The 26913-nt window shown below is 38.9% G+C and overlaps 1 protein-coding gene across 1 annotated transcript; it reads left to right on the forward strand.

The window, feature by feature from the left end:
• Positions 1-96: 96 nt before the first annotated feature.
• Positions 97-26116, forward strand: LOC311140664 (uncharacterized protein; the record flags this gene model as incomplete). Its single annotated transcript, XM_084175831.1, has 4 exons — positions 97-191; positions 7015-7131; positions 18356-18472; positions 25996-26116. The coding sequence occupies exons 1-4, from the start codon at positions 109-111 to the stop codon at positions 26114-26116; spliced, it is 438 nt and encodes a 145-aa protein (XP_084031957.1). The 5' UTR covers positions 97-108.
• Between the last annotated feature and the right edge of the window lie 797 nt (positions 26117-26913).

Raw genomic sequence — 26913 nt, forward strand, 5'->3', positions numbered from 1 at the left:
AATGTTTTGTAAGAGATAATTAATCAATGATAACAATTCACATTCAAGAATTACTGTGTTAACTACAACCAACATGTTGGATCTCTGTTTAGGGGTCAGTGGTCTAAAATGAGTCTCTCTGGGGAGAGAGAGGAGGGGGGCCCTGCCTCTGAAATGAGTCTCTCTGGGGAACATGACACCAAAGCTAAGAGGTGAGATGACAATTTTGTTTAAGAATTATTAAGAGTTTATTTCCTAAATGCTATTTCCACAATTTTTCACATGTGTTTTTTAATCAGAAATGGTTGCTTATGGGTACCTTCAATATTACTGTTCTCAGATGTTTAATTAATAGATTTTAGATTTTTATTGCAAAATGCTATATATCCATTGTTTAGCTGAAATTGAATGTTCGTATCCGGTATATTTGACTGTATTATCTGGTTGTCTCACCTAGCTATCTTAAGATGAATGCACTTACTGTAAATCGCTCTGGGTAAGAGCATCTGCTAAACAGGTGGGGCTCTGCCCTGAATGACAGGTCACCACTGCTCCAAAGCAATTACATGTTGCACAGGAACCACTGACTCGCTGCATGTTTCTATTATCAAGACACCTGCTGGTACCTCTTAACTGGTTAGGACAGCTCATGAGGTGTCCTAAATATCTGCCAACTAGGTGGGACACTTATGAATAAAGAGGCTTCATGCATAGCTTTAATTTATACCCATAAGAGTAGGACTAAAACGGCTTTATTCTCAGTACTTATACGACACATTTTCTACTCTGAGACGCTTTTTGGATATGGGCCCAGATCTCAAAACATTGTTTTAAAAAACGAATCATTTTGTTTTACATAATAAAAAATGAATATTACTAATGTACCCGACTTTAAAGACTTGGTTTAGTTTATTGTGTGGCTCTGCTCATGTCCGCATTCTGGAACTGTCTGCGTCCCCGTACAGAACTGTCCGCGTCCACGTACGGTTTGGCGCCAAGCATATTGTCCAGTTACGCGCAGAGTGGACTGAGGTGATGTTGGGGAATAACGATGGAGTTCGATACAGTGTTGAGACACCGACGTTTATTGTTCAATTTGCTTTTTTGCGTAATGGTCAGTGACAGTATGAGTGTAGCCAGATCCTTTTCACTCGCTATTCTTGTTTAATTGTGTGGTTCACCAGATTCGTCATCATCCTCGAGGGACAGACGAACGACCTGCTAGCTAGCCAAGCTAGTCGGTACAGCTAGCTAAGCTAGCTACTCTACCAGCAGCATCCTAGTTATCCTAGCTACCACTACATCATCACCGGCTGCCTGCATTTCTTGTGGACCGATGGAGTTCCCTGGTTGTTTCTGTTAGAAATTGCATAATTCAAATCTGGTATTGGAATAAGAGAAAACATAATCAAGAGATATTCAATCCAAGCTAAATTTATTATATGCAAAATGTATGTATGATAAGTATGATGGTTCGTATACGGGCTCACTGAAATACCACGCAGGGCAGACAGAGAACTGATCCATTGTTACAGGCTGTTCTTTAAATACCCTGACAGTTTTAGTTCCCGCCCTCTGCTGGGCCTATCAAGGTAGAGACTGAGCGTGGTTTAGACTTGCCCAACCTATCGCTGGCGCTCAGGCTGGTCCCAGCCCCTTGGCGCTCCACTGTTGCACACTGTTGCCAGGCATAAGTTGTTATCATAACAATCTGTAGAGTCAGCTCCCATAGACACCGTTCCACTGTACCCTAGGTACCTACATTCAAGGACGGTTCACAGATCACAAAGAGGCAGTGTAGTCTAGTATTTGGAGACACAAGTTCTTATCTCATTCTACCCCCTAACGTTCCTCACATGAATCACAGCTTGTTATGTGAAACAATTTATATCAGTACAGTACAAACCTTCTATGTTTAATCACCAATGCATTCCTTCTAAGCTATTCATCACATCCAGCTATGAGAAAACAAATCCCCACATTTCTTCCACCTGTTAAATACCGTGGAGGGCTTCTCCCTCTCTCGTTGACGGATGCTGGCCTACGCTCCCTCTGTCCGGTTCTCCTCTCTTCACTAGATGGACGGTAACTTTAGTGTTTAACCCTTCTGTGTCCAAGGACTGAACTTCTGAATATAATTTTCGGGGCGCCTCAAGTGACATTTTTTACAACATTTATTTCTGATAAAATGAGTTCATTGCATCTGCCATGGAGCCCGGTTTCATAATATTACCTTCTGTTCCTGGTTATGAAGTAATCTCGAAAAAACAGGCCTTATTTTAGGTCATTTTTCACCCTACCAGCTCCTATTAGTTCTATTGAGCTCCGTGACACCGACTCGCCTTCAGAACGTTCTATTCCCAGCCCATTGTTCTGCATCACAATGCCAGCTTCACTATTGTTATCAATGAGACCTGCCTGCGTTAACCCTGTAGGTTTACCTCAGGTAACTTATTATTAACACGGTTACGGCTACTTGGTGAGCGTTAACCCTGTAGGTTTACCTCAGGTAACTTATTATTAACAAGGTTACGGCTACTTGGTGAGCGCACTCACTGTTCACCTGATTACACATTGTGGTGAACCGTACTCCCAGCGATGGCTGGCGGATAGCCATCAAACATTAAACATTTTCTGATCATGGTTAACCATATTTGTTTTAAGAAAAAAGCGTACAATCTAAACAAAACGCATGTCCCTGTCCTCTTTTCCAAGATGTGGCCGATTTAAACAGCCAGAAGACATTTTTAATCAAGAAATAACAATTTTTTCGACGACTTGTTGTTTCTATATGGCTGCTGGGTAATTTGATATGCATCGACATCTTTGTTTGTAGGCATCAAATTGAGCGAATGCTGCGCAGGTTCACTGAGTTGCAAACCAAATGGGTATAATGGGGTGATTGTTGTCTAATCGGGTGGTCTAGCTAATGGATTTGTAGATCAGACGCAGTTGCTACCTCAGATTATGAGCCTAGCCAGTGTCATGAATGAGTTATGTAGTACCCACATACGGCCACAAGGAGGAGCAAGAGTGCCATAAACCCATACTGTTTTTTGCCATATAAACCCTAAACCTAACAATCAATCAAATGTATTTATAAAGCCTTTTTTACATCAGCAGATGTCACAAAGTGCTATACAGAAACTCTTACCATATGTTTAACCTATTTTAGCCTTAACCATAACCCTAATTCTAGGGTAGGGTAGCCTAGAACACTTTTAGAAACTATTTTCGTAACAATATTATCTTAGTAAATACAATTATAGTGCTAAATAGCATTTTGATTACTTTGTTAATCAACACCTGTCAAGCGTTTTGCAGTTTTTTTGTTGTTATTAGTTATTTTATGATATTTATTATTGCAAGGCAGAACGCTTGATAAATAATACACATTTGTTTTATTTTTCAAATGTGGTTTGAACTGGGTGACCTAGTAACCTCTATGTGAAAGTCCAGCAATTGGCGTGGGACAGGTGGGGCAGGTTTGAGACTGATCTAAGGAATTAACAAGAAAAATACACTTTATTCTCAGCTGCCTCACCAATGTCTGTACATTAATTAATAACTTTTAATTGCTAAATATTTCCAATAGATGGCAGCATAAGACCACGAAGCATCAGTTATAGGCTACAAGCAGCAATATGATTGACATAAAATAGGATGCAACCAAAGACTATATGTCCCATGATTATCTAAAATGGTCACTCATTACTTTAGACCTGTGTTGCTTTTGGAAGAGCAATTAAATAGTGACTGTAGCAGGTGTTGAACACCGAGTAAATAATCACTAGTCAGATGCGCTAACCTCAACCCTAGTATACATGTATTTTTAAATATCTTATATTGCGATTAAACAACCTCGGAATAGATAAGACAAGAGTGCGTCTTCCAGCCCGCCAATAAATTACATCATGCAACCCTCCCGGTTAGCAAATGTACCTCAACATGCCCCTCGCTTGTGCTAGAAGGCAGAGTGCTCGCTGCTGGTTGATGAATCTGACAATGAATGTACTAGGAAAATACGTTTTTCTCGACCAGAGGTGACTAAATTAATGTTCAGGCTTAATAATAATAATAATAATATGCCATTTAGCAGACGCTTTTATCCAAAGCGACATACAGTCATGCGTGCATACATTTTTGTGTATGGGTGGTCCCGGGGATCGAACCCACTACCCTGGCGTTACAAGCGCCGTGCTCTACCAGCTGAGCTACAAATTATACTTCATTATAGTAATGAAGTATAATTTCAAAACATGAGCATAAAAACAGCTAATAATAAACATGAATCATCATTATATTATTTCACAGTATTCTGTTAAATGCTTTTTCAGTCGTTCCTCTTGCGTTAGCAGTGTGGAAAGGGACAGTAAAAAGCGTGTGCAGGAGTTTTCCTGTGAGGGGGAGTGGTGGTGTATCCAGGGAGAAAACTAAACTGAGCTTCTGAAATGTCATTCGTGGTCTTATGCTGCCATCTATTGGACTTATTTAGTAACTGCAGTAGTATTGAACAAAGTATATCCTTACTAAAGTAGTAATTACTCAGAATTTCAAAATATGACATTTTCTAGTTCATTTTACCACTTACAACCATAACATTACAATTTATAGCATAACAAACAATGAAACTGACATAAACCAAAAACACCATACATTTAGATTTTGCCGGTTTTCCTACCTACAAAGCATGTAGAGGTCTGTAATTTTTATCATAATACACTTCAACTGTGAGAGACGGAATCTAAAACAAAAATCCAGAAAATCACATTATATGATTTTTAAGTAAATAGTTTGCATTTTATTGCATGACATACGTTTTTGATACATCAGAAAAGCAGAACTTAATATTTGGTACAGAAACTTTTGTTTGCAATTACAGAGATCATACGTTTCCTGTAGGTCTTGACCAGGTTTGCACACACTGCAGCAGGGATTTTGGCACACTCCTCTATACAGACCTTCTCCAGATCCTTCAGGTTTCGGGGCTGTCGCTGGGCAATACGGACTTACAGCTCCCTCCAAAGATCTTCTATTGGGTTCAGGTCTGGAGACTGGCTAGGCCACTCCAGGACCTTGAGATGCTTCTTAAGGAGCCACTCCTTAGTTGCCCTGGCTGTGTGTTTCGGGTCGTTGTCATGCTGGAAGACCCAGCCACGACCCATCTTCAATGCTCTTACTGAAGGAAGGAGGTTGTTGGCCAAGATCTCATGATACATGGCCCCATCCATCCTCCCCTCAGTACGGTGCAGTCGTCCTGTCCCCTTTGCAGAAAAGCATCCCCAAAGAATGATGTTTCCACCTCCATGCTTCACGGTTGGGATGGTGTTCTTGGGGTTGTACTCATCCTTCTTCTTCCTCCAAACACGGCGAGTGGAGTTTAGACCAAAAAGCTATATTTTTGTCTCATCAGACCACATGACCATCTCCCATTCCTCCTCTGGATCATCCAGATGGTCATTGGCAGACTTCAGACGGGCCTGGACATGCGCTGGCTTGAGCAGGGGGACCTTGTGTGCACTGAAGGATTTTAATCCATGACGGCGTAGTGTGTTACTAATTGTTTTCTTTGAGACTGTGGTTCCAGCTCTCTTCAGGTCATTGACCAGGTCCTGCCGTGTAGTTCTGGGCTGATCCCTCACCTTCCTCATGATCATTGATGCCCCACGAGGTGAGATCTTGCATGGAGCCCCAGACCGAGGGTGATTGACCATCATCTTGATCTTCTTCCATTTTCTAATAATTGCGCCAAGAGTTGTTGCCTTCTCACCAAGCTGCTTGCCTATTGTCCTGTAGCCCATCCCAGCCTTGTGCAGGTCTACAATTTTATCCCTGATGTCCATACACAGCTCTCTGGTCTTGGCCATTGTGGAGAGGTTGGAGTCTGTTTGATTGAGTGTGTGGACAGATGTCTTTTATACAGGTAACGAGTTCAAACAGGTGCAGTTAATACAGGTAATGAGTGGAGAACAGGAGGGCTTCTTAAAGAAAAACTAACAGGTCTGTGAGAGCCGGAATTCTTACTGGTTGGAAGGTGATCAAATACTTATGTCATGCAATAAAATGCAAATGAATTACTTAAAAATCATACAATGTGATTTTCTGGATTTTTGTGTACCTATGATAAAAATTACAGACCTCTACATGCTTTGTAAGTAGGAAAACCTGCTAAATCGGCAGTGTATCAAATACTTGTTCTCCCCACTGTATATATATATATATATATATATATATATATATATATATATAGTTAACTAAATGTATGGTGTTTTTGGTTTATGTCAGTTTCATTGTTTGTTATGCTATAAATTGTTATGTTATTGTTACTATTTATTTAGATGGGTGTCATTATCTGCCAAAGTAACACCACTGTAGATAAAGAAGAGCTCTCCAGTAGGTGAACCAAAACATTCAAAGGCCATTTTCTCAAAAGTGAGGTTACAAGTTTATCATCTTTCAAAGCAGAATTACTTTCCCATTGTTCCTCAACTGTAGTGTATGATATACCTTTTTCTAGCTGAGTCTCTACTTTTATCCAATGTAAAAAACACAATTTCAAATGTTGCTACATTTGAATGTGTAAAACCTAGCAGTACTACTTATTTCTCTGAGAGTGAGGCAGATCTATTATTACTGTGTAAAATCTAGCATTACTACTTATTTATCTGAGAGTGAGGCAGATATATATATATATATATTATTACTGTGTAAAACCTAGCAGTACTACTTATTTCTCTGCGAGTGAGGCAGATATGTAGCATTTTGCAAAAAAACATGATTATTTGTCTCTCTGAAATGAAACCATCAAGGGATAGATTTTAAACAAATACATGGCTGTCATTGAATAACCCCATACCATGATTAGATAGTGAAAAAACACCAATCTCTTTCATAATTTCTTGAAACAATAAAAGCTAATTGACGAACATTTCTGAAAATGAATTTATATCGTTTTGGAATGAAACTCTTCTTATGTTTCCCCATCTGAGCTCAGAGTAGATGAGAGACGTAATGTTTGTCTCTGTTATGTTGAAGCCCAATCAAGCAGGAGAGACCAGCCTCCCCTGTACCCAGCTGTGTGTCCATGAAGAGTGACCGGTCTATTGAACAACCTATACGGTTTAGAGAGGGAGACTTTTCTAGTGAACAAAGGTAAGAAGAACTCATGGGTCATGGTCAGTGAGTTAAACAACACTGTCTCTAGTCATTTCTCCTCTCCCATTTTCCCATTTCTTTTTGTTGTTTACATAATCCATAGACTAATCCTTTTTTCCATTTTCATAGTCCTAAAACTGTGTGTGTGTGTGTGTGTGTGTGTGTGTGAGTGTGTGTGCACTCCCTTGATGAGGAGATGTAATCTCTATCCTGATTGCCTAGTCACTTTTACCCCTACCTACATGTACATATTACCTCAATTACCTCAACTTCCTGGTACCCCTGCACATTGACTCGGTACTCCTTATAGCCACATTATTGTTATTTTATTATGTTACTATTTCCTTTTTTTATTTAGCGAATTTTTGTTACTTTTTAACTCTGCATTGTTGGGAAAGGGCTCTTAAGTAAGCATTTCACGGTAAAGTGTACCACTGTTGTATTCGGCGCATGTGAGAAATACAATTTGATTTGATTTGAAGCAAATGCGCAGAAATACGTCATTGGGTCTAATGGTCGTCTTGTGCCGAACTGCACATGTGCAGGCCGTCAAGTCAAAGTCACTCCTTCGATATAAAGTTGTTTTTGACCAACATGAAAATGTGTCAGTTTGTTAAACTACTTAAGACAGAACATTTTCAAAATGAACAACTAAGGAAGTGATTTTTATCTCTCATTGACTTCTCAAACCCCAAACCCTGGCCTGGTCTGCTTCATATGCGTTCCCAGAATACATTTTGTACATCAGCAGTTGTCACAAAGTGCTTATATAGAAACCCAGTCTAAAACCCCAAAGAGCAAGCAATGCAGATGTAGAAGCCCGGTGGCTAGGAAAAACTCCCTAGAAAGGCAGGAACCTAGGAAGAAACCTAGAGAGGAACCAGGCTCTGAGGGGTGGCCAGTCCTCTTCTGGCTGTGCTGGGGGGAGATTATAAGAGGATATGGCCATTAAGTACAGATCGTTCTTCAAGATTTTCAAATGTGCATAGATGACCAGCAGGGTCAAATAATAACCACTGTGGTTATAGAGGGTGCAACACGTCAGCACATCAGGAGTAAATGTCATTTGGCTTTTCATAGCCGAGCATTCAGAGGTCGAGACAGCAGGTGTGGTAGGGAGAGAGAAGGAGAGGGAGAGAGAGAGAGGGTCGAAACAGCAGGTTCGGGACAAGGTCACACGTCAGGTGAACAGGTCAGAGTTCCATATCCGCAGGCAGACCAGCAGAAACTGGATCAGCAGCATGACAAGGTATCACGTCCGGTGGAGCATGTATCGATACTGATAGGATCGAAAGAAGGGGACCGCTGCTCTCGGATCAGTTTTCTCTATTAAAATCATTCCTTAACATTATAATTATTTCACAATACTGACCACGGATCAGCTTCTAGAAATATATTACTACCTACGGCTGCAAATATTGAGGTAGTTTATTCTAATGCTTACCCAATAAACATGCACTAAATCACAGATTCAGAAAGCCAAACAAACCCACCCGTAGAGAGCGCAGGTGCCAAGACCAGAGTAGGCGCGTAAACAAGATGGCGTATTGAATAGAAATCGGCACAAAACACCTCAAGATAAAAACATAATATTCAAAATCAGTAAGTTAGACTAAATATTAGCATTTCATATATTCGCAGTTAATATAATTCAATCTGGATAATAACAGAAATAAGATCATAAGGCTAGAGAAATATATCGACAAATATTACTACAACAAGCAACACCCAAACATGACTGAAGACAAGCGTGGAGAGCCGATCCCCAAAAGAAAACGCGACTCATCGACAGATACAGATGATATATGCTTTTCACCACTAGGTATGGTAAGTGTGGAAAGCGACCTGTTGAAGTCGATAAATGACAAATTGGGCATATTAGAACTGGTCAGTAAAGACGTAAAAGAGTTGAAAGCGAGTCTTCAAATGAGTGACGAAAAAGCTTTGGTAATGGAGAAAGAAACCAAAGAAATAAAAGTGACAGTCTCTAAAATGGAAACGGACGTTAGGGAATTAAAAAAGGAGAACAATCTTCTGAGAGAAGCCTTACTAGACATCCAAACTAGATCGATGAGGGAAAATCTAGTACTTACGGGTATTCAGGAAAAGGAGGGAGAAATAACAGAGAATATTATGAAGGACTTCCTGCATACAGCGCTACAAATCCCACTCGAGGCTGTCGATAAAATCCAACTCGAACGTGTACATCGTTTCGGAAAAAGAGGACAGAAATATGAGCGCCCAATCGTTGCCAAATTTGCTTTTTTTAAGGACAAAGCTATGGTGAAAAGCCTGGGAAAAAGACTTGCTGGCACGAAAATAGGCATGAATGATCAGTTCCCGAAGGAGATTGTAGAAAGGCGCAAAGTTCTGTATCCAATCTTCAAGGAAAACAGATTAAAAGGGAAACGTGTTGCACTAGTGGTGGATAAATTATATATTGACAACCAAATGTTCAGAGACACAAAGACTACTCCATGGCTATTCTAAAAGTTGTAAAAGTTGTAATGGAGGAGTCAAATATTGGAGCACCTGATACTAGCAATGATAGGGATTGTAATATTAAATAATATTTATAGTAAGTATAGTATTTTATAAATGGATAAAACGATATAACAAGCAGAATAATACATCTTTATATACAAATAATTAGAACATGGATTTTTTGGCGGGAGGTTGTTGTTTTGGCGGATGGTTGTTGTGGTTGGTCCTGTGTTCTCTCTGGCGTCCTTTCCCCCTTGCAGCAGATGTGGATGCGGGTGCGTTTGCACGCTCGGCCCATTTCTTCCGCAGTCAACCATGTGGTGTGCATTTTTGTGTTTGAAAAGGTACGGCGTTAAGTGAGTGAGAGGGGAAATGGTTGCATATCCCAGAGCCGACCGGGGGTCTATGAACAGGGGTAGTGAGAGAGAGAGCTTTCAATTTTGTGTAGATGAGGGATATACATTTTTAAATATAGTATACATCTAATCTAATTATTCATTGTCCTATCATGATGGAAAGATCCCTAACCCTATAACCTGGACACCCACCTGAGCGACCCATACACCAAAGAGAAGTTCCCATCTATTTTATGGACCTGCTGTGAATATGCAGCCTAAATAGAGAAATAAATGCGGTCAGAGACCTACTTGAGCAGCACCGCCCCCTCAAGATTCTGAGCCTGCCTGGCAGGGTTGGTCCTACAAAGCCAGAGCCCCCTGATGGGAGAGCATTATATACAAGGAAATTCTCAAAGCTGCTAATGAGAACCTTGACGACCTTTTACCTAGCCGGTGGGGATTCCGGTGGGGTACGCCCACCCAGGTAGTGGCAGTGCTGGCAACACTGGCTGCAGTAACCCATGGGGAGGGGGTCACACTCGGACAATCAGAGAGGGGGTTTATCATTGTGGCCCAGGTGGCACAAAATAATCAAAGGTCTGACCGCATGGAGATGCTTGGGAAAATGGTTACAACAGGGGATCAGAGTGTTTGTGTCTCAGGTGAAGAGGGTGGATCTGATCTCCATCACCTAGGACTTGACATAGATTAAGTAGATTAATCAAATCTCACATTGTTGTCAATTTCTGCTCAATTTGCATGCTTTCTCAATCAGCTTTAACTGTATGTGCACTCGTAGATCAAGTTATTTCTCGAGTTGGGCTCTGGGATATAACAGCCGTTGAGTATCGGATTTTATGGTGGATTGTGGAGGAGGGGGGTTGAGTGTGTTGGAGTATGTGAGTATGTGCGTGTGTGCTGGTCTGGCATCTGTTGTGGGGGGGGTGGGGATGTTGGGGGGGGGGTATGGGATGGACCGCGGGAATTATTTGCTAGGATAATAATTGCTTGTCAATGAATTAAATGTAATACAATGGCAATCCTGGTTATATGTTAGAATCCTATGCGTGAACTGCCGACATTATTACGCATATTAATTGATAATGATGGAAAATAGGATATGCATAATAAATAAATAAATAATAGACATATATATATAGAGGTGAAAGCATTGGAAATGCTTTTGGCGGTTAACCTGCTTCTGTTTTGTGGGTGGCACTGTGTGCTGTTTTCGATGGATGGGTCCTGGCCTCTCGGGGCCTTAGGGATACGGAGGGACGTGGGGGGGATGCTGATCACTGGGATGACGGCTCAACTTGGGATGGGGAGGGGCTTTAGCGGGGGAATTAGTGGAGAACAATTGAAGGGTTACTCCGTAGCAATGCAAATATCACGGTACAGCTATATGGACACTCAATCATTACGCTATTTTTTATTGGTAAATTTACAAACATATATAATGATAAATAGACTTGAAACTTGTATCTCATTATGGTGTATGGTGAAATAAGTATAGCCAGTTATAATTGTAATGGCTTAGCTGATAATAACAAAAGAAGAACAATATTTACATGGCTCAAAGAGAAGGAATATAATATCTATTGTATACAGGAAACTCATTCAACAATTCGAGATGAAGTAGCGTGGAAAAAAGAATGGGGGGGGGGGAGTATACTTCTCCCATGGGCAAAGAAATTCAAAAGGGGTGATGATATTAATTAATAGTAATTTCGATCCGAATGTGCAAATTGTCCAAATAGATACGCAAGGTAGATGGATTATTTTAAATATGGTATTGGACCATAAACAGATATGGCTCATTAACCTTTACGGACCAAATAATGATGATCCACAATTCTTTGACAATATATATAATAAATTATCAAGCCTGCAAGCAACTCAAGACAATATTATTATGGTGGGGGATTATAATACTGTTTTAAATAGCTCAATGGACCGAAAAGGAAATCACACCACAAACAATCACCCACATGCTCTTAAGGAAATTGTGAATGTCATGGATACATTAGAACTAGTAGATATATGGAGGCTTAAATATGCTGATCTAGTGAGATATACATGGCGGAGACTGAATCAAGCTAGTCGTCTTGACTTCTTTCTTATCTCATTCTTGTTGGCACCAAAAGTAAAAAAAGTGTTGATAGGGGACAGAATGCGGTCGGACCATCATATAATAGGCATATACATTACTCTGACTGAATTTCCACGTGGGCGAGGATATTGGAAATTTAATCAAAGCCTATTAGATGATAATTTATTTATAATTAGAACAAAGGAATTTATAACTGACTTTTTCCAACATAACATAGGTACAGCGAATCCCCTTATTGTATGGGACACCTTTAAATGTGCCTTTAGAGGCCATGCAATTCAGTACTCATCTCTAAAACAAAAGCAATTTAGGTCAAAAGAGTTTATACTAAGAAAGGAAATAGAAATCTAACAGAACAGATAGATGGCAATAAAAACTGTAACATAGAGGCTCAGAATAAATTAGAGGAAAAACAAAAAGAAATGGAGAAACTTATTCAAGAAAGATCAAGTGTAATATATTATAAAAATAAAGCAAACTGGATGGAATATGGGGAAAAATGCACAAAATTCTTTTTTAATCATCAACATAGGAATGCTACCAAAAAGAACTTAATGAAACTGGTTACAATTGACGGAGTCACCCATAATTCACCTAATGATATTTTGAAGGAAGAAACAAAGTATTTTAAGCATATGTTTTCTTTTCAGTCGCCTCCATCTCCTCTAACTGAAGCTAATTGTAGAGATTTTTTTCCTATTGATAATGTCAAATTAACAGCCACACAGAAAGACTCATGTGAAGGTGAAATTACAGAGGAGGAACTTCTGGATGCAATTAAAGACTTTAAGTCCGGGAAAACTCCAGGGTTGGATGGCATACCAATCGAGGTATACCAAACCTTTTTTGATATACTAAGAGGACCGTTATTAGCATGTTTTAACCACTCCTATGTAAATGGTAGATTATCTGACACTCAAGAAGAAGGTCTGATCTCATTATTACTGAAACAGGATACAAGTGGAAAATATAAAGATCCAGTCCATTTACAAAATTGGAGGCCCCTTACACTTCAGTGTTGTGATGCAAAAATCCTAGCAAAATGTATAGCGCATAGAATTAAAAAGGTATTGTCGGATATTATTCATTCTAATCAGACAGGTTTTTTACATGGAAGATACATTGGAGATAATATAAGGCAAGTATTGGAAACAATAGAACACTATGGAAAATATGGGAAACCAGGCCTGCTATTCATAGCAGACTTCGAAAAGGCATTTGATAAAGTTCGACTGGAATTTATATATAAATGCCTGGAGCATTTCAATTTTGGAGAATCTCTTATAAAATGGGTCAAAATCATGTATAGTAACCCTAGGTGTAAAATAGTAAATAATGGCTATTTCTCAGAAAGTTTCAAACTGTCAAGAGGAGTGAAACAAGGTTGTCCACTATCGGCATATCTATTTATTGTGGCCATCGAGATGTTAGCTATTAAAATCAGATCCAATAATAATATCAGAGGATTAGAAATACAGGGCTTAAAAACAAAGGTGTCATTGTACGCAGATGATTCATGTTTTCTTTTAGATCCACAACTAGAATCCCTCCACAGCCTCATAGAGGATCTAGATACATTTTCTAACCTCTCTGGATTAAAACCAAATTATGACAAATGTACTATATTACGTATTGGATCACTAAAAAATACAATTTTTACATTACCATGTAGTTTACCAATAAAATGGTCTGATGGTGATGTGGATATACTCGGAATACATATCCCAAAGGAAATAAATGATCTCACTTCAATAAATGTTAATAGAAAGTTAGCAAAAATAGATAAGATCTTACTACCATGGAAAGGAAAATACCTGACAATTTGTGGAAAAATCACCCTGATTAACTCTTTAGTATTATCCCAGTTTACCTATTTGCTTATGGTCTTGCCTACGCCTAGCAAACAGTTTTTTAAATTATATGAGAAAAAAATATTCAATTTTATTTGGAACGGCAAGCCAGACAAAATTAAAAGAGCATATTTATATAATGAATATGAATTCGGAGGACAGAAATTATTAAATATTAAAGCATTAGACCTATCACTAAAATCTTCAGTCATCCAAAAGTTATACTTAAATCCGAACTGGTTCTCAAGCAAATTAGTAAGATTGTCTCACCCACTGTTCAAGAAAGGCCTTTTTCCCTTTATTCAGATTACAACCTCTCACTTTCAGTTATTTGAAAAGGAAATAATCTCCCAAATGTCACTATTTCTAAAACAAGCCATAGAAAGTTGGTTGCAATTTCAATTTAATCCTCCAGAAACGACAGAACAAATAATGCAACAAATATTGTGGTTAAATTCAAATATACTAATTGACAAAAAACCTTTATTTTTTGACAGAATGTTTAAAAAAGGTATAATCTTCGTAAATGATATCATCGGTAGGACTGGTGGAGTTATGTCGCACATGCAGCTAACAAAAACATATGGAAATGTCTGCTCTACCCAAAATTACAACCAAATAATTGCAGCCTTACCGCAAAAGTGGAAGAGGAAAGTTGAAGGGGGAGAAAGTAAGGAACTTGTCTGTCGGCCTTGCATTAAAGAACATAATTGGTTAAGGAAAACTGTGATAAATAAAAAAGTATATCAGTTTCACTTAAGGACCAAAGGATTGACAGCAGTCCCATATACAGTGGGGGAAAAAAGTATTTAGTCAGCCACCAATTGTGCAAGTTCTCCCACTTAAAAAGATGAGAGAGGCCTGTAATTTTCATCATAGGTACACGTCAACTATGACAGACAAATTAAGAAAAAAAAATCCAGAAAATCACACTGTAGGATTTTTAATGAATTTATTTGCAAATTATGGTGGAAAATAAGTATTTGGTCACCTACAAACAAGCAAGATTTCTGGCTCTCACAGACCTGTAACTTCTTCTTTAAGAGGCTCCTCTGTCCTCCACTCGTTACCTGTATTAATAGCACCTGTTTGAACTTGTTATCAGTATAAAAGACACCTGTCCACAACCTCAAACAGTCACACTCCAAACTCCACTATGGCCAAGACCAAAGAGCTGTCAAAGGACACCAAAAACTAAATTGTAGACCTGCACCAGGCTGGGAAGAATGAATCTGCAATAGGTGAGCAGCTTGGTTTGAAGAAATCAACTGTGGGAGCAATTATTAGGAAATGGAAGACATACAAGTCCACTGATAATCTCCCTCGATCTGGGGCTCCACGCAAGATCTCACCCCGTGGGGTCAAAATTATCACAAGAACGGTGAGCAAAAATCCCAGAACCACACAGGGGGACCTAGTGAATGACCTGCAGAGAGCTGGGACCAAAGTAACAAAGCCTACCATCAGTAACACACTACGCCGCCAGGGACTCAAATCCTGCAGTTCCAGATGTGTCCCCCTGCTTAAGCCAGTACATGTCCAGGCCCGTCTGAAGTTTGCTAGAGTGCATTTGGATGATCCAGAAGAGGATTGGGAGAATGTCATATGGTCAGATGAAACCAAAATAGAACTTTTTGGTAAAAACTCAACTCGTCGTGTTTGGAGGACAAAGAATGCTGAGTTGCATCCAAAGAACACCATACCTACTGTGAAGCATGGGGGTGTAAACATCATGCTTTGGGGCTGTTTTTCTGCAAAGGGACCAGGACGACTGATCCGTGTAAAGGAAAGAATGAATGGGGCCATGTATCGTGAGATTTTGAGTGAAAACCTCCTTCCATCAGCAAGGGCATTGAAGATGAAACGTGGCTGGGTCTTTCAGCATGACAATGATCCCAAACACACTGCCCGGGCAACGAAGGAGTGGCTTCGTAAGAAGCATTTCAAGGTCCTGGAGTGGCCTAGCCAGTCTCCAGATCTCAACCCCATAGAAAATATTTGAGGGAGTTGAAAGTCCGTGTTGCCCAGCGACAGCCCCAAAACATCACTGCTCTAGAGGAGATCTGCATGGAGGAATGGGCCAAAATAGTGTGTGAAAACCTTGTGAAGACTTACAGAAAACGTTTGACCTGTGTCATTGCCAACAAAGGGTATATAACAAAGTATTGAGAAACTTTTGTTATTGACCAAATACTTATTTTCCACCATAATTTGCAAATAAATTCATAAAAAATCCTACAATGTGATTTTCTGGATTTTTTTTCCTCATTTTGTCTGTCATAGTTGACGTGTACCTATGATAAAAATTAAAGGCCTCTCTCATCTTTTTAAGTGGGAGAACTTGCACAATTGGTGGCTGACTAAATACTTTTTTTCCCCACTGTAGATTGCAAAATAGTTGGGAAGAGATCTTTGACGTACCGATCCCATGGCATAGTGTTTATGAACTGACGCGCAAAACGACACCGGATTCAAAAATTAGAATCTTTCAATTTAAATTATTATATAAAATTCTTGCTACCAATAGAATGTTATTTATATGGGGGATACAATCTTCCCAGCTCTGCAGATTTTGCTGTGAAGAGATAGAATCATTAGATCATTTGTTTTGGTTCTGTCCATTTGTAGCTTGTTTTTGGACACAGGTCCAGGAATGGCTAAAGGATTGCAATATTTACCTGGAACTAACCTTGCAGATAGCATTACTGGGTGATCTGAAAAGTCATAGTCAATCAATCAATAATATAATAATACTTTTAGCAAAAATGTTTATTTTTAATTCACAATCTGTAGAAGCAATGAGAATAGAAAGGTTCAGAACTTTTGTAAAACATCACAGTATGGTTGAAATATATATGGCAAATAGAAATCCTATATGGATGGTGTTAAGAGATAGATGGGAGGTATTGAATAGAGTTGAAGGATGGGACTAATAACAAATAACAACAAATAATAACAAAGATAGCTAATAATGTAAGCATACTGTGTCCATAATAAGTATATAGGTTGTATGTTGGGAGCTTTTGGGAAAGAGCACAGTTAGAAGAAGTTCAGGAGCAAAAAAAATAATAAATATATATGTATATATATATATATATATATATATATATATATATATATATATATATATATATATATATATATATATATATATATATGTGTGTGTATATATATATATATATATATATGTGTGTATATATATATATATATATATATATATATATATATATATATAGATATAGATATAGAATTATTGTAAAATTAACTCTGTCCAGAAGGTGTAGATAGTAAGTATAGACCGGAAGTAGAGGCCTGGGCGTTGTTGTTCACTAATTTACTCCAAGTAGGGAAAGGATGGTGGGGTTGAAAAGTAAAAAGGGGAATATATATATAAAAAATAAAAAAAACATGGGGGATTGGAAGTGATGCAGACAATTACATTGATAGAAGATACAATCTATCTGCAATATTAAGCTGATCCATCCCCCCCCCCAAAAAATAAAAAAATAAATAAAAAAATAAAATCACAGATTCGGCACATCATTGGGCACATGTTAGGCTACACATCATGAAATATATTGAGACAAATTACAGACAGTAGCCTACAAGTAGCAAAATATAACTAAATATATTGAACATTGAATATATTTCAATATGATTGAAATAGGCCTATAGCCTACTGTTTATATTGTAATGCAGTCATCTCGGATTTCATTTGAACCAAATTTGTGTACTTCCCTTGTTTGAATCAATTGCAAAGACATTTGCAACTTTGTATTTGTAGTCAACTTTGTTCTGAATTTATCTGCGGTCACAAAGAGACGGATAAACCATGTGATTCTTTGTTTAGCGGAGATCTTCTGTGTATAAAGTGACGCGGGAGGGCAAAAATGCATCTACCGACGCACTTGGCTGTTCTACAAGTGGTCTGAGGCAGGTGTTAGAATATGAGCATTTTCAAGTGCAACGTTACTAACGATGGTTTTGGGAAACAGCTCAGAGATTTTACAATGCTCCTACGAAGGATCTATCAATAAACTAGATCGATTCTAATGATGAACTTAGCCTTAAGATGCTTTTGTGAGACCCTGGATAAGAACATCTGCTAAATGACGAAAATGTAAATATTTTACGTACAGATCTCATATTACTGTATTGAATTTTGTACATTTGTACATTTGTACAGATGTTTATTAAAAATGTAGTTATTTGTTACATTTGACTGTGTAAAACCTAGCAGTACTACTTATTTCTCTGAGAGTGAGGCAGATAAATATTATTACTGAGTAAAACCTAGTAGTACTACTTATTTCTCTGAGAGTGAGACAGATATATAGCATTTGGCAAAGAAAACTACATTATTTGTCTCTCTGAAATAAACCATCAAGCGATTTTAAACAATGAGAGAAATAATGTTTGTCTCTGTTGTGTTGAAGTCCAATCAAGCAGGAGAGACCAGCCTCCCCTGTACCCAGCTGTGTGTCCATGAAGAGTGACCGGTCTATTGAACAACCTATACGGTTTAGAGAGGGAGACTTTTCTACTGAACAAAGGTAAGAAGAACTCATGGGTCATGGTCAGTGAGTTAAACAACACTGTCTCTAGTCATTTCTCCTCTCCCATTTTACCACTTCCTTTTGTTGTTTTCATAATCCATAGGCTAATCTTTTTTTCAATTTTCATAGTCCTAAAACAATATTAAACTAACACAACATTCCCTCCCTGTGTGTGAGTGTGTGAGTGTGTGTGTGTGAGTGTGTGTGTGTGTGTGTGTGTGTGTGTGTGTGTGTGTGTGTGTGTGTGTGTGTGTGAGTGTGTGTGCACTCAATGGATGAGGAGATGTAATCTCTATCCTGATTGCCTAGTCACTTTTACCCCTACCTACATGTACATATTACCTCAATTACCTCAACTTCCTGGTACCCCTGCACATTGACTCGGTACTCCTTATAGCTATATTATTGTTATTTTATTATGTTACTATTTCCTTTTTTTATTTAGCGAATTTTTGTTACTTTTTAACTATGCGTTGTTGGGAAAGGGCTCTTAAGTAAGCATTTCACGGTAAAGTGTACCACTGTTGTATTCGGCGCATTTGAGAAATACAATTTGATTTGATTTGAAGCAAATGCGCAGAAATACGTCATTGGGTCTAATGGTCGTCTTGTGCCGAACTGCACATGTGCAGGCCGTCAAATCAAAGTCACTCCTTCGATATAAAGTTTTTTTTGACCAACATGAAAATGTGTCAGTTTGTTAAACTACTTAAGACAGAACATTTTCAAAATGAACAACTAAGGAAGTCATTTTTACCTCTCATTGACTTCTCAAACCCCAAACCCTGGCCTGGTTTGCTTCATATGCGTTCCCAGAATATATTTTGTACATCAGCAGTTGTCACCAAGTGCTTATATAGAAACCCAGTCTAAAACCCCAAAGAGCAAGCAATGCAGATGCAGAAGCACGGTGGCTAGGAAAAACTCCCTAGAAAGGCAGGAACCTAGGAAGAAACCTAGAGAGGAACCAGGCTCTGAGGGGTGGCCAGTCCTCTTATGGCTGCGCTGGGAGGAGATTATAAGAGGATATGGCCATTATGTACAGATCGTTCTTCAAGATTTTCAAATGTGCATAGATGACCAGCAGGGTCAAATAATAATCACTGTGGTTATAGAGGGTGCAACACGTCAGCACCTCAGGAGTAAATGTCATTTGGCTTTTCATAGCCGAGCATTCAGAGGTCGAGACAGCAGGTGTGGTAGGGAGAGAAGGAGAGGGAGAGAGAGAGAGGGTCGAAACAGCAGGTTCGGGACAAGGTCACACGTCAGGTGAACAGGTCAGAGTTCCATATCCGCAGGCAGACCAGCAGAAACTGGATCAGTCACGTCCGGTGGAGCATGTATCGATACTGATAGGATCGAAAGAAGGGGACCGCTGCTCTCGGATCAGTTTTCTCCATTAAAATCATTCCTTAACATTATAATTATTTCACAATGCTGACCGCGGATCAGCTTCTAGAAAGATATTACTACCTACGGCTGCAAATATTGAGGTAGTTTATTCTAATGCTTACCCAATAAAAATGCACTAAATCACAGATTTGGCACATCATTGGGCACATGTTAGGCTACACATCATGAAATATGTTGAGACAAATTACAGACCGTAGTCTACAAGTAGCAAAATAAAACTAAATATATTGAACATTGAATATATTTCAATATGATTGAAATAGGACTATAGCCTACTGTTTATATTGTAATGTAGTCATCTCGGTTTTCATTTGAACCAAATTTGTGTACTTCCCTTGTTTGAATCAATTGCAAAGACACTTGCAAATTTGTATTTGTAGTCAACTTTGTTCTGAATTTATCGGTGGTCAAAAAGAGATGGATAAACCATGTGATTTTATGTTTAGCGGAGATCTTCTGTGTATAAAGTGACGCGAGAGGGCAAAAAAGCATCTAACGACGCACTTGGCTGTTCTACAAGTGGTCTGAGGCAGGTGTTAGAATATGAGCACTTTCAAGTGCAACGTTAATAACGATGGTTTTGGGAAACAGCTCAGAGATTTTACAATGCTCCTACGAAGGATCTATCAATAAACTAGATAGATTCTAATGATGAACTTAGCCTTAAGATGCTTTTGTGAGACCCTGGATAAGAACATCTGCTAAATGACGAAAGTGTAAATGTTTTACATACAGATCTCATATTACTGTATTGAATTTTGTACATTTGTACAGATGTTTATTAAAAATGTAGTTATTTGTTACATTTGACTGTGTAAAACCTAGCAGTACTACTTATTTCTCTGAGAGTGAGGCAGATATATTATTACTGTGTAAAACCTCGTAGTACTACTTATTTCTCTGAGAGTGAGACAGATATATAGCATGTTGTATACATCTGGCCCTTCATTGGACACTGTGTTAACAAACCTCCAAACGAGCTTCAATGCCATACAACACTCCTTCAGTAGCCTCCAACTGCTCTTAAACACTAGTAAAACTAAATGCATGCTCTTCAACCGAACGCTGCTTGCACCCGCCCACCCGACTAGAATCACTACTCTTGACGGGTCTGACCTAGAGTATGTGGACAACTACAAATATCTAGGTGTCTGGTTAGACTGTAAACTCTCCTTCCAGACTCACATTAAGAATCTCCAATCCAAAGTTAAATCTAGAATCGGTTTCCTATTTCGCAAAAAAGCCTCCTTCACTCATGCACTCATAGACTACAGACCGTAGTCTACAAGTAGCAAAATAAAACTAAATATATTGAACATTGAATATATTTCAATATGATTGAAATAGGACTATAGCCTACTGTTTATATTGTAATGTAGTCATCTCGGTTTTCATTTGAACCAAATTTGTGTACTTCCCTTGTTTGAATCAATTGCAAAGACACTTGCAAATTTGTATTTGTAGTCAACTTTGTTTTGAATTTATCGGTGGTCAAAAAGAGATGGATAAACCATGTGATTTTATGTTTAGCGGAGATCTTCTGTGTATAAAGTGACACGAGAGGGCAAAAAAGCATCTAACGACGCACTTGGCTGTTCTACAAGTGGTCTGAGGCAGGTGTTAGAATATGAGCACTTTCAAGTGCAACGTTAATAACGATGGTTTTGGGAAACAGCTCAGAGATTTTACAATGCTCCTACGAAGGATCTATCAATAAACTAGATAGATTCTAATGATGAACTTACCCTTAAGATGCTTTTGTGAGACCCTGGATAAGAACATCTGCTAAATGACGAAAATGTAAATGTTTTACGTACAGATTTCATATTACTGTATTGAATTTTGTACATTTGTACAGATGTTTATTCAAAATGTAGTTATTTGTTACATTTGACTGTGTAAAACCTAGCAGTACTACTTATTTCTCTGAGAGTGAGGCAGATATATATGTTATTACTGTGTAAAACCTAGTAGCACTACTTATTTCTCTGAGAGTGAGACAGATACATAGCATTTGGCAAAGAAAACTACATTATTTGTCTCTCTGAAATAAACCATCAAGCGATTTTAAACAATGAGAGAAATAATGTTTGTCTCTGTTGTGTTGAAGTCCAATCAAGCAGGAGAGACCAACCTCCCCTGTACCCAGCTGTGTGTCCATGAAGAGTGACCAGTCTATGGATCAACCTATGAAGTTTAGAGATGGAGACTTTTCCACTGAACAAAGGTAAGAAGAACTCATGGGTCATGGTCAGTGAGTTAAACAACACTGTCTCTAGTCATTTCTCCTCTCCCATTTTACCACTTCTTTTTGTTGTTTTCATAATCCATAGGCTAATCCTTTTTTCCATTTTCATAGTCCTAAAACAATATTAAACTAACACAACATTCCCTCCCTGTGTGTGAGTGTGTGAGTGTGTGTGTGTGAGTGAGTGAGTGAGTGTGTGTGTGTGTGTGTGTGTGTGTGTGTGTGTGTGTGTGTGTGTGTGTGTGAGTGTGTGTGCACTCCCTGGATGAGGAGATGTAATCTCTATCCTGATTGCCTAGTCACTTTTACCCCTACCTACATGTACATAATACCTCAATTACCTCAACTTCCTGGTACCCTGCACATTGACTCGGTACTCCTTATAGCCACATTATTGTTATTTTATTATGTTACTATTTCCTTTTTTTATTTAGCGAATTTTTGTTACTTTTTAACTCTGCATTGTTGGGAAAGGGCTCTTAAGTAAGCATTTCACGGTAAAGTGTACCACTGTTGTATTCGGCGCATGTGAGAAATACAATTTGATTTGATTTGAAGCTCATGCGCAGAAATACGTCATTGGGTCTAATGGTCGTCTTGTGCCGAACTGCACATGTGCAGGCCGTCAAATCAAAGTCACTCCTTCGATATAAAGTTGTTTTTGACCAACATGAAAATGTGTCAGTTTGTTAAACTACTTAAGACAGAACATTTTCAAAATGAACAACTAAGGAAGTGATTTTTATCTCTCATTGACTTCTCAAACCCCAAACCCTGGCCTGGTCTGCTTCATATAAGTTCCCAGAAGAATTTTTTTACATCAGCAGTTGTCACCAAGTGCTTATATAGAAACCCAGTCTAAAACCCCAAAGAGCAAGCAATGCAGATGCAGAAGCACGGTGGCTAGGAAAAACTCCCTAGAAAGGCAGGAACCTAGGAAGAAACCTAGAGAGGAACCAGGCTCTGAGGGGTGGCCAGTCCTCTTCTGGCTGTGCTGGGGGGAGATTATAACAGTACATGGCCATTAAGTACAGATCGTTCTTCAAGATTTTCAAATGTTCATAGATGACCAGCAGGGTCAAATAATAATCACTGTGGTTATAGAGGGTGCAACACGTTAGCATCTCAGGAGCAGTGGCGGCTCCTGAAAAGATTCTCAGGGGGGGCAATTTTTCTGATGATTTAGGTGACCTACACACATTTTAAAAAAGATATGTCCAGCAACAACATGAAGACAGGGGCAGCATATAAGTCAATACCAGAAGCATTTATTGACTGATCTCAAAAGTGTTGGCTTACAAAAGCAAATAAGTTATCACAGTAAAAATAATCAAGGGTGTTCTTTCACATTCCTCAACACTGCTTAAACAATATGCATTTCCATAAAACACCTCATCTAATTGTGCCACAAAGTTGACAAATCCAAGAAAAATACCAGGGTTGGTGGAGACCTCAGTTTCATCTTTGCCTCGCAAAGCTAACTCAAACACTCTGCAAAACTTCACACACTGGAATAGCCGGCTGAGGATGTGGCGGTTCTTGCTAACCTCATCGTTGTGGCGGCAGACAGCTAGCCTGTATCCCTCATCCAGTTGAGTGGCAATGTTCACTCTCCCCAAAGCAGACAATCTCAAACAGCTATCCATGTGGGTCTTTGACAGCTCATGTTTCTTAATCTTTTCTGAAAGATGGTGCATGTCCGTTACACCAGTCGCTGTCCAAGCGGTGCTGTCTGCCGTGCCGCCTTCAGGGTGAAAGAGTAAGCAGGGGTAGCAGAAGACTGCATTAGCTACATCGCAGCCTGCTAGCCAGGTTTTTCGTTCGTACCAATTTTTGGAAAATCCTGGGGTGTAGGACTTTCCCCCTTTAGTAGAAACCTGTTGAATTATTAAATTTGGTCTGGGAGGTCCTAATTGTTTCGTTGCCAATTTATCTTGATTTGTTCACCGACAAAAAGGAACTTCTTTCAAAGAGACAATCGAGTTGCACTGAACGCTAGCCATCTTGACAGTAGTACGTGAATTGATTGACGCTGCTACCCGCTCTTTTCTTAGTTACGTTCATGGTTATGTTACGTATGACGAAAGCGCGTAAGTGCAAGCCCTCCCGGAACCCATAGAGATTGTATTGAAAGCTCTGATATTTGAAAAAAAAAAGATTTTACATGAGAGTCTAAGAGAGACTTCTGGGGCGATTTTCAACCTGACTGAAATCGCCCCAAAAGGGGCGGGGCCATTTGAAGCACGACTTTAGCCTGATTGGACATTTAGTGGCAGATCAGACGTCTAGATTAGAACACTGATAACTACTGTTGCCGTGATATAATTGATTAGAAAAAAAATCCTTTCCTTTTCCCGTTTGGCAGTGCGTCGCCCATATCGCCCTAATGAACACACCGCCCCTGCTCAGGAGTAAATGTCATTTGGCTTTTCATAGCCGAGCATTCAGAGGTCGAGACAGCAGGTGTGGTAGAGAGAGAGAAGGAGAGGGAGAGAGAGAGAGGGTCAAAACAGCAGGTTCGGGACAAGGTCACACGTCCGGTGAACAGGTCAGAGTTCCATATCCGCAGGCAGACCAGCAGAAACTGGATCAGTCACGTCCGGTGGAGCATGTATCGATACTGATAGGATCGAAAGAAGGGGACCGCTGCTCTCGGATCAGTTTTCTCCATTAAAATCATTCCTTAACATTATAATTATTTCACAATACTGACCACGGAACAGCTTCTAGAAAGATATTACTACCTACGGCTGCAAATATTGAGGTAGTTTATTCTAATGCTTACACAATAAAAATTCACCTAATCACAGATTTGGCACATCATTGCGCACATGTTAGGCTACACATCATGAAATATATTGAGACAAGTTACAGTTTAGCCTATAAGTAGAAAAATAGAACTCAATTGATTGAACAGGAAATGTATTTCAATATGATTGAAATAGGCCTATAGCCTTTTTTAATGCAGTCATCTCGGTTTTCATTTGAAGCATCATTTTATAAATCGCTTGTTTGTATCAATTGCAAAGACATTTGGAACTTTGTATTAGTAGTCAACTTTGTTCTGAATTTATTGGCATCACAGAGAAACGGATAAACCATGTGATTCTATGCTTAGGGGAGATCTTCTGTGTTTAAAGTGATGCAGGAGGACAAAAAAAGTTTCTAATGATTCACATAGTCTTTCTACGAGTGGTCTGAGGCAGGCGTTAGAGTATGAGCGTTTTCAAGTGCAACGTCAATAACAATGTTTTTTTTTTAACCAGCTCAGAGATTTTACAATGTTCCCACGAATGTTCTATCAATAAACTTAGCCTTAAGATGCTTTTGTGAGACTGGGCCCTGTATAAGAACATCTGCTAAATGACTAAAATTTAAATGTTTTACGTAAAGATCTCATATTACTGTATTGAATTTTGTACATTAGTACAGATGTTTGTTAAAAATGTAGTTATTTGTTACATTTGACTTTGTAAAACCTAGCAGTACTACTTATTTCTCTGAGAGTGAGGCAGATATATATGTTATTACTGTGTAAAACCTAGTAGTACTACTTATTTCTCTGAGAATGAAACAGATATATAGCATTTGGCAAAGAAAACTGCATTATTTGTCTGTCTGAAATAAACCATCAAGTGATTTTAAACAAATACATGTCTGTTATTGAACAACCCCCTGCCATGATTAGATAGTGAGAAACACAACCATTTATTTGATAATTTCTTTAAACAATAGAAGCTAATTTACGAACATTTGTGAAAATGGATATATAGCGTTTTGGAATGAAACTCTTCTTATGTTTCCCCATCTGAGCTCAGAGTAGATGAGAGACGTAATGTTTGTCTCTGTTGTGTTGAAGCCCAATCAAGCAGGAGAGACCAGCCTCCCCTGTACCCAGCTGTGTGTCCATGAAGAGTGACCAGTCTATGGATCCACCTATATCCTTTAGAGAGGGAGACTTTTCTAGTGAACAAAGGTAGGAAGAACTCATGGGTCATGGTCAGTGAGTTAAACAACACTGTCTCTAGTCATTTCTCCTCTACCATTTTACCACTTCTTTTTGTTGTTTTCATAATCCATAGGCTAATCCTTTTTTCCATTTTCATAGTCCTAAAACAATATTAAACTAACACAACATTCCCTCCCTGTGTGTGAGTGTGTGAGTGTGTGTGTGTGAGTGAGTGAGTGAGTGTGTGTGTGTGTGTGTGTGTGTGTGTGTGTGTGTGAGTGTGTGTGCACTCCCTGGATGAGGAGATGTAATCTCTATCCTGATTGCCTAGTCACTTTTACCCCTACCTACATGTACATAATACCTCAATTACCTCAACTTCCTGAAAACATAGTCCATAGTCCTGAAACAATATTAAACTAACACAACATTCCCTCCCTGTGTGTGTGTGTGTGTGTGTGTGTGTGTGTGTGTGTTTGTGTGTGTGTGTAGTCACTTTTACCCCTACCTACATGTACATATTATCTCAATTACCTCAACTTCCTGGTACCCCTGCACATTGACTCGGTACTCCTTATAGGCTCATTATTATTATTTTATTATGTAACAATTTCCTTTTTTTATTTAGCTAATTTATGTCACTTTTTAACTCTGCATTGTTGGGAAAGGACTCGTAAGTAAGCATTTCACGGTAAAGTTTGCCACTGTTGTATTCGGCGCATGTGAGAAATACAATTTGATTTGATTTGAAGCTCATGCGCAGAAATACGTCATTGGGTCTAATGGTCGTCTTGTGCCGAACTGCACATGTGCAGGCCGTCAAATCAA

Source organism: Coregonus lavaretus (genome assembly GCF_964263955.1).
Source record: "Coregonus lavaretus genome assembly, chromosome: 2".
In the NCBI taxonomy this organism is placed as follows: domain Eukaryota; kingdom Metazoa; phylum Chordata; class Actinopteri; order Salmoniformes; family Salmonidae; genus Coregonus; species Coregonus lavaretus.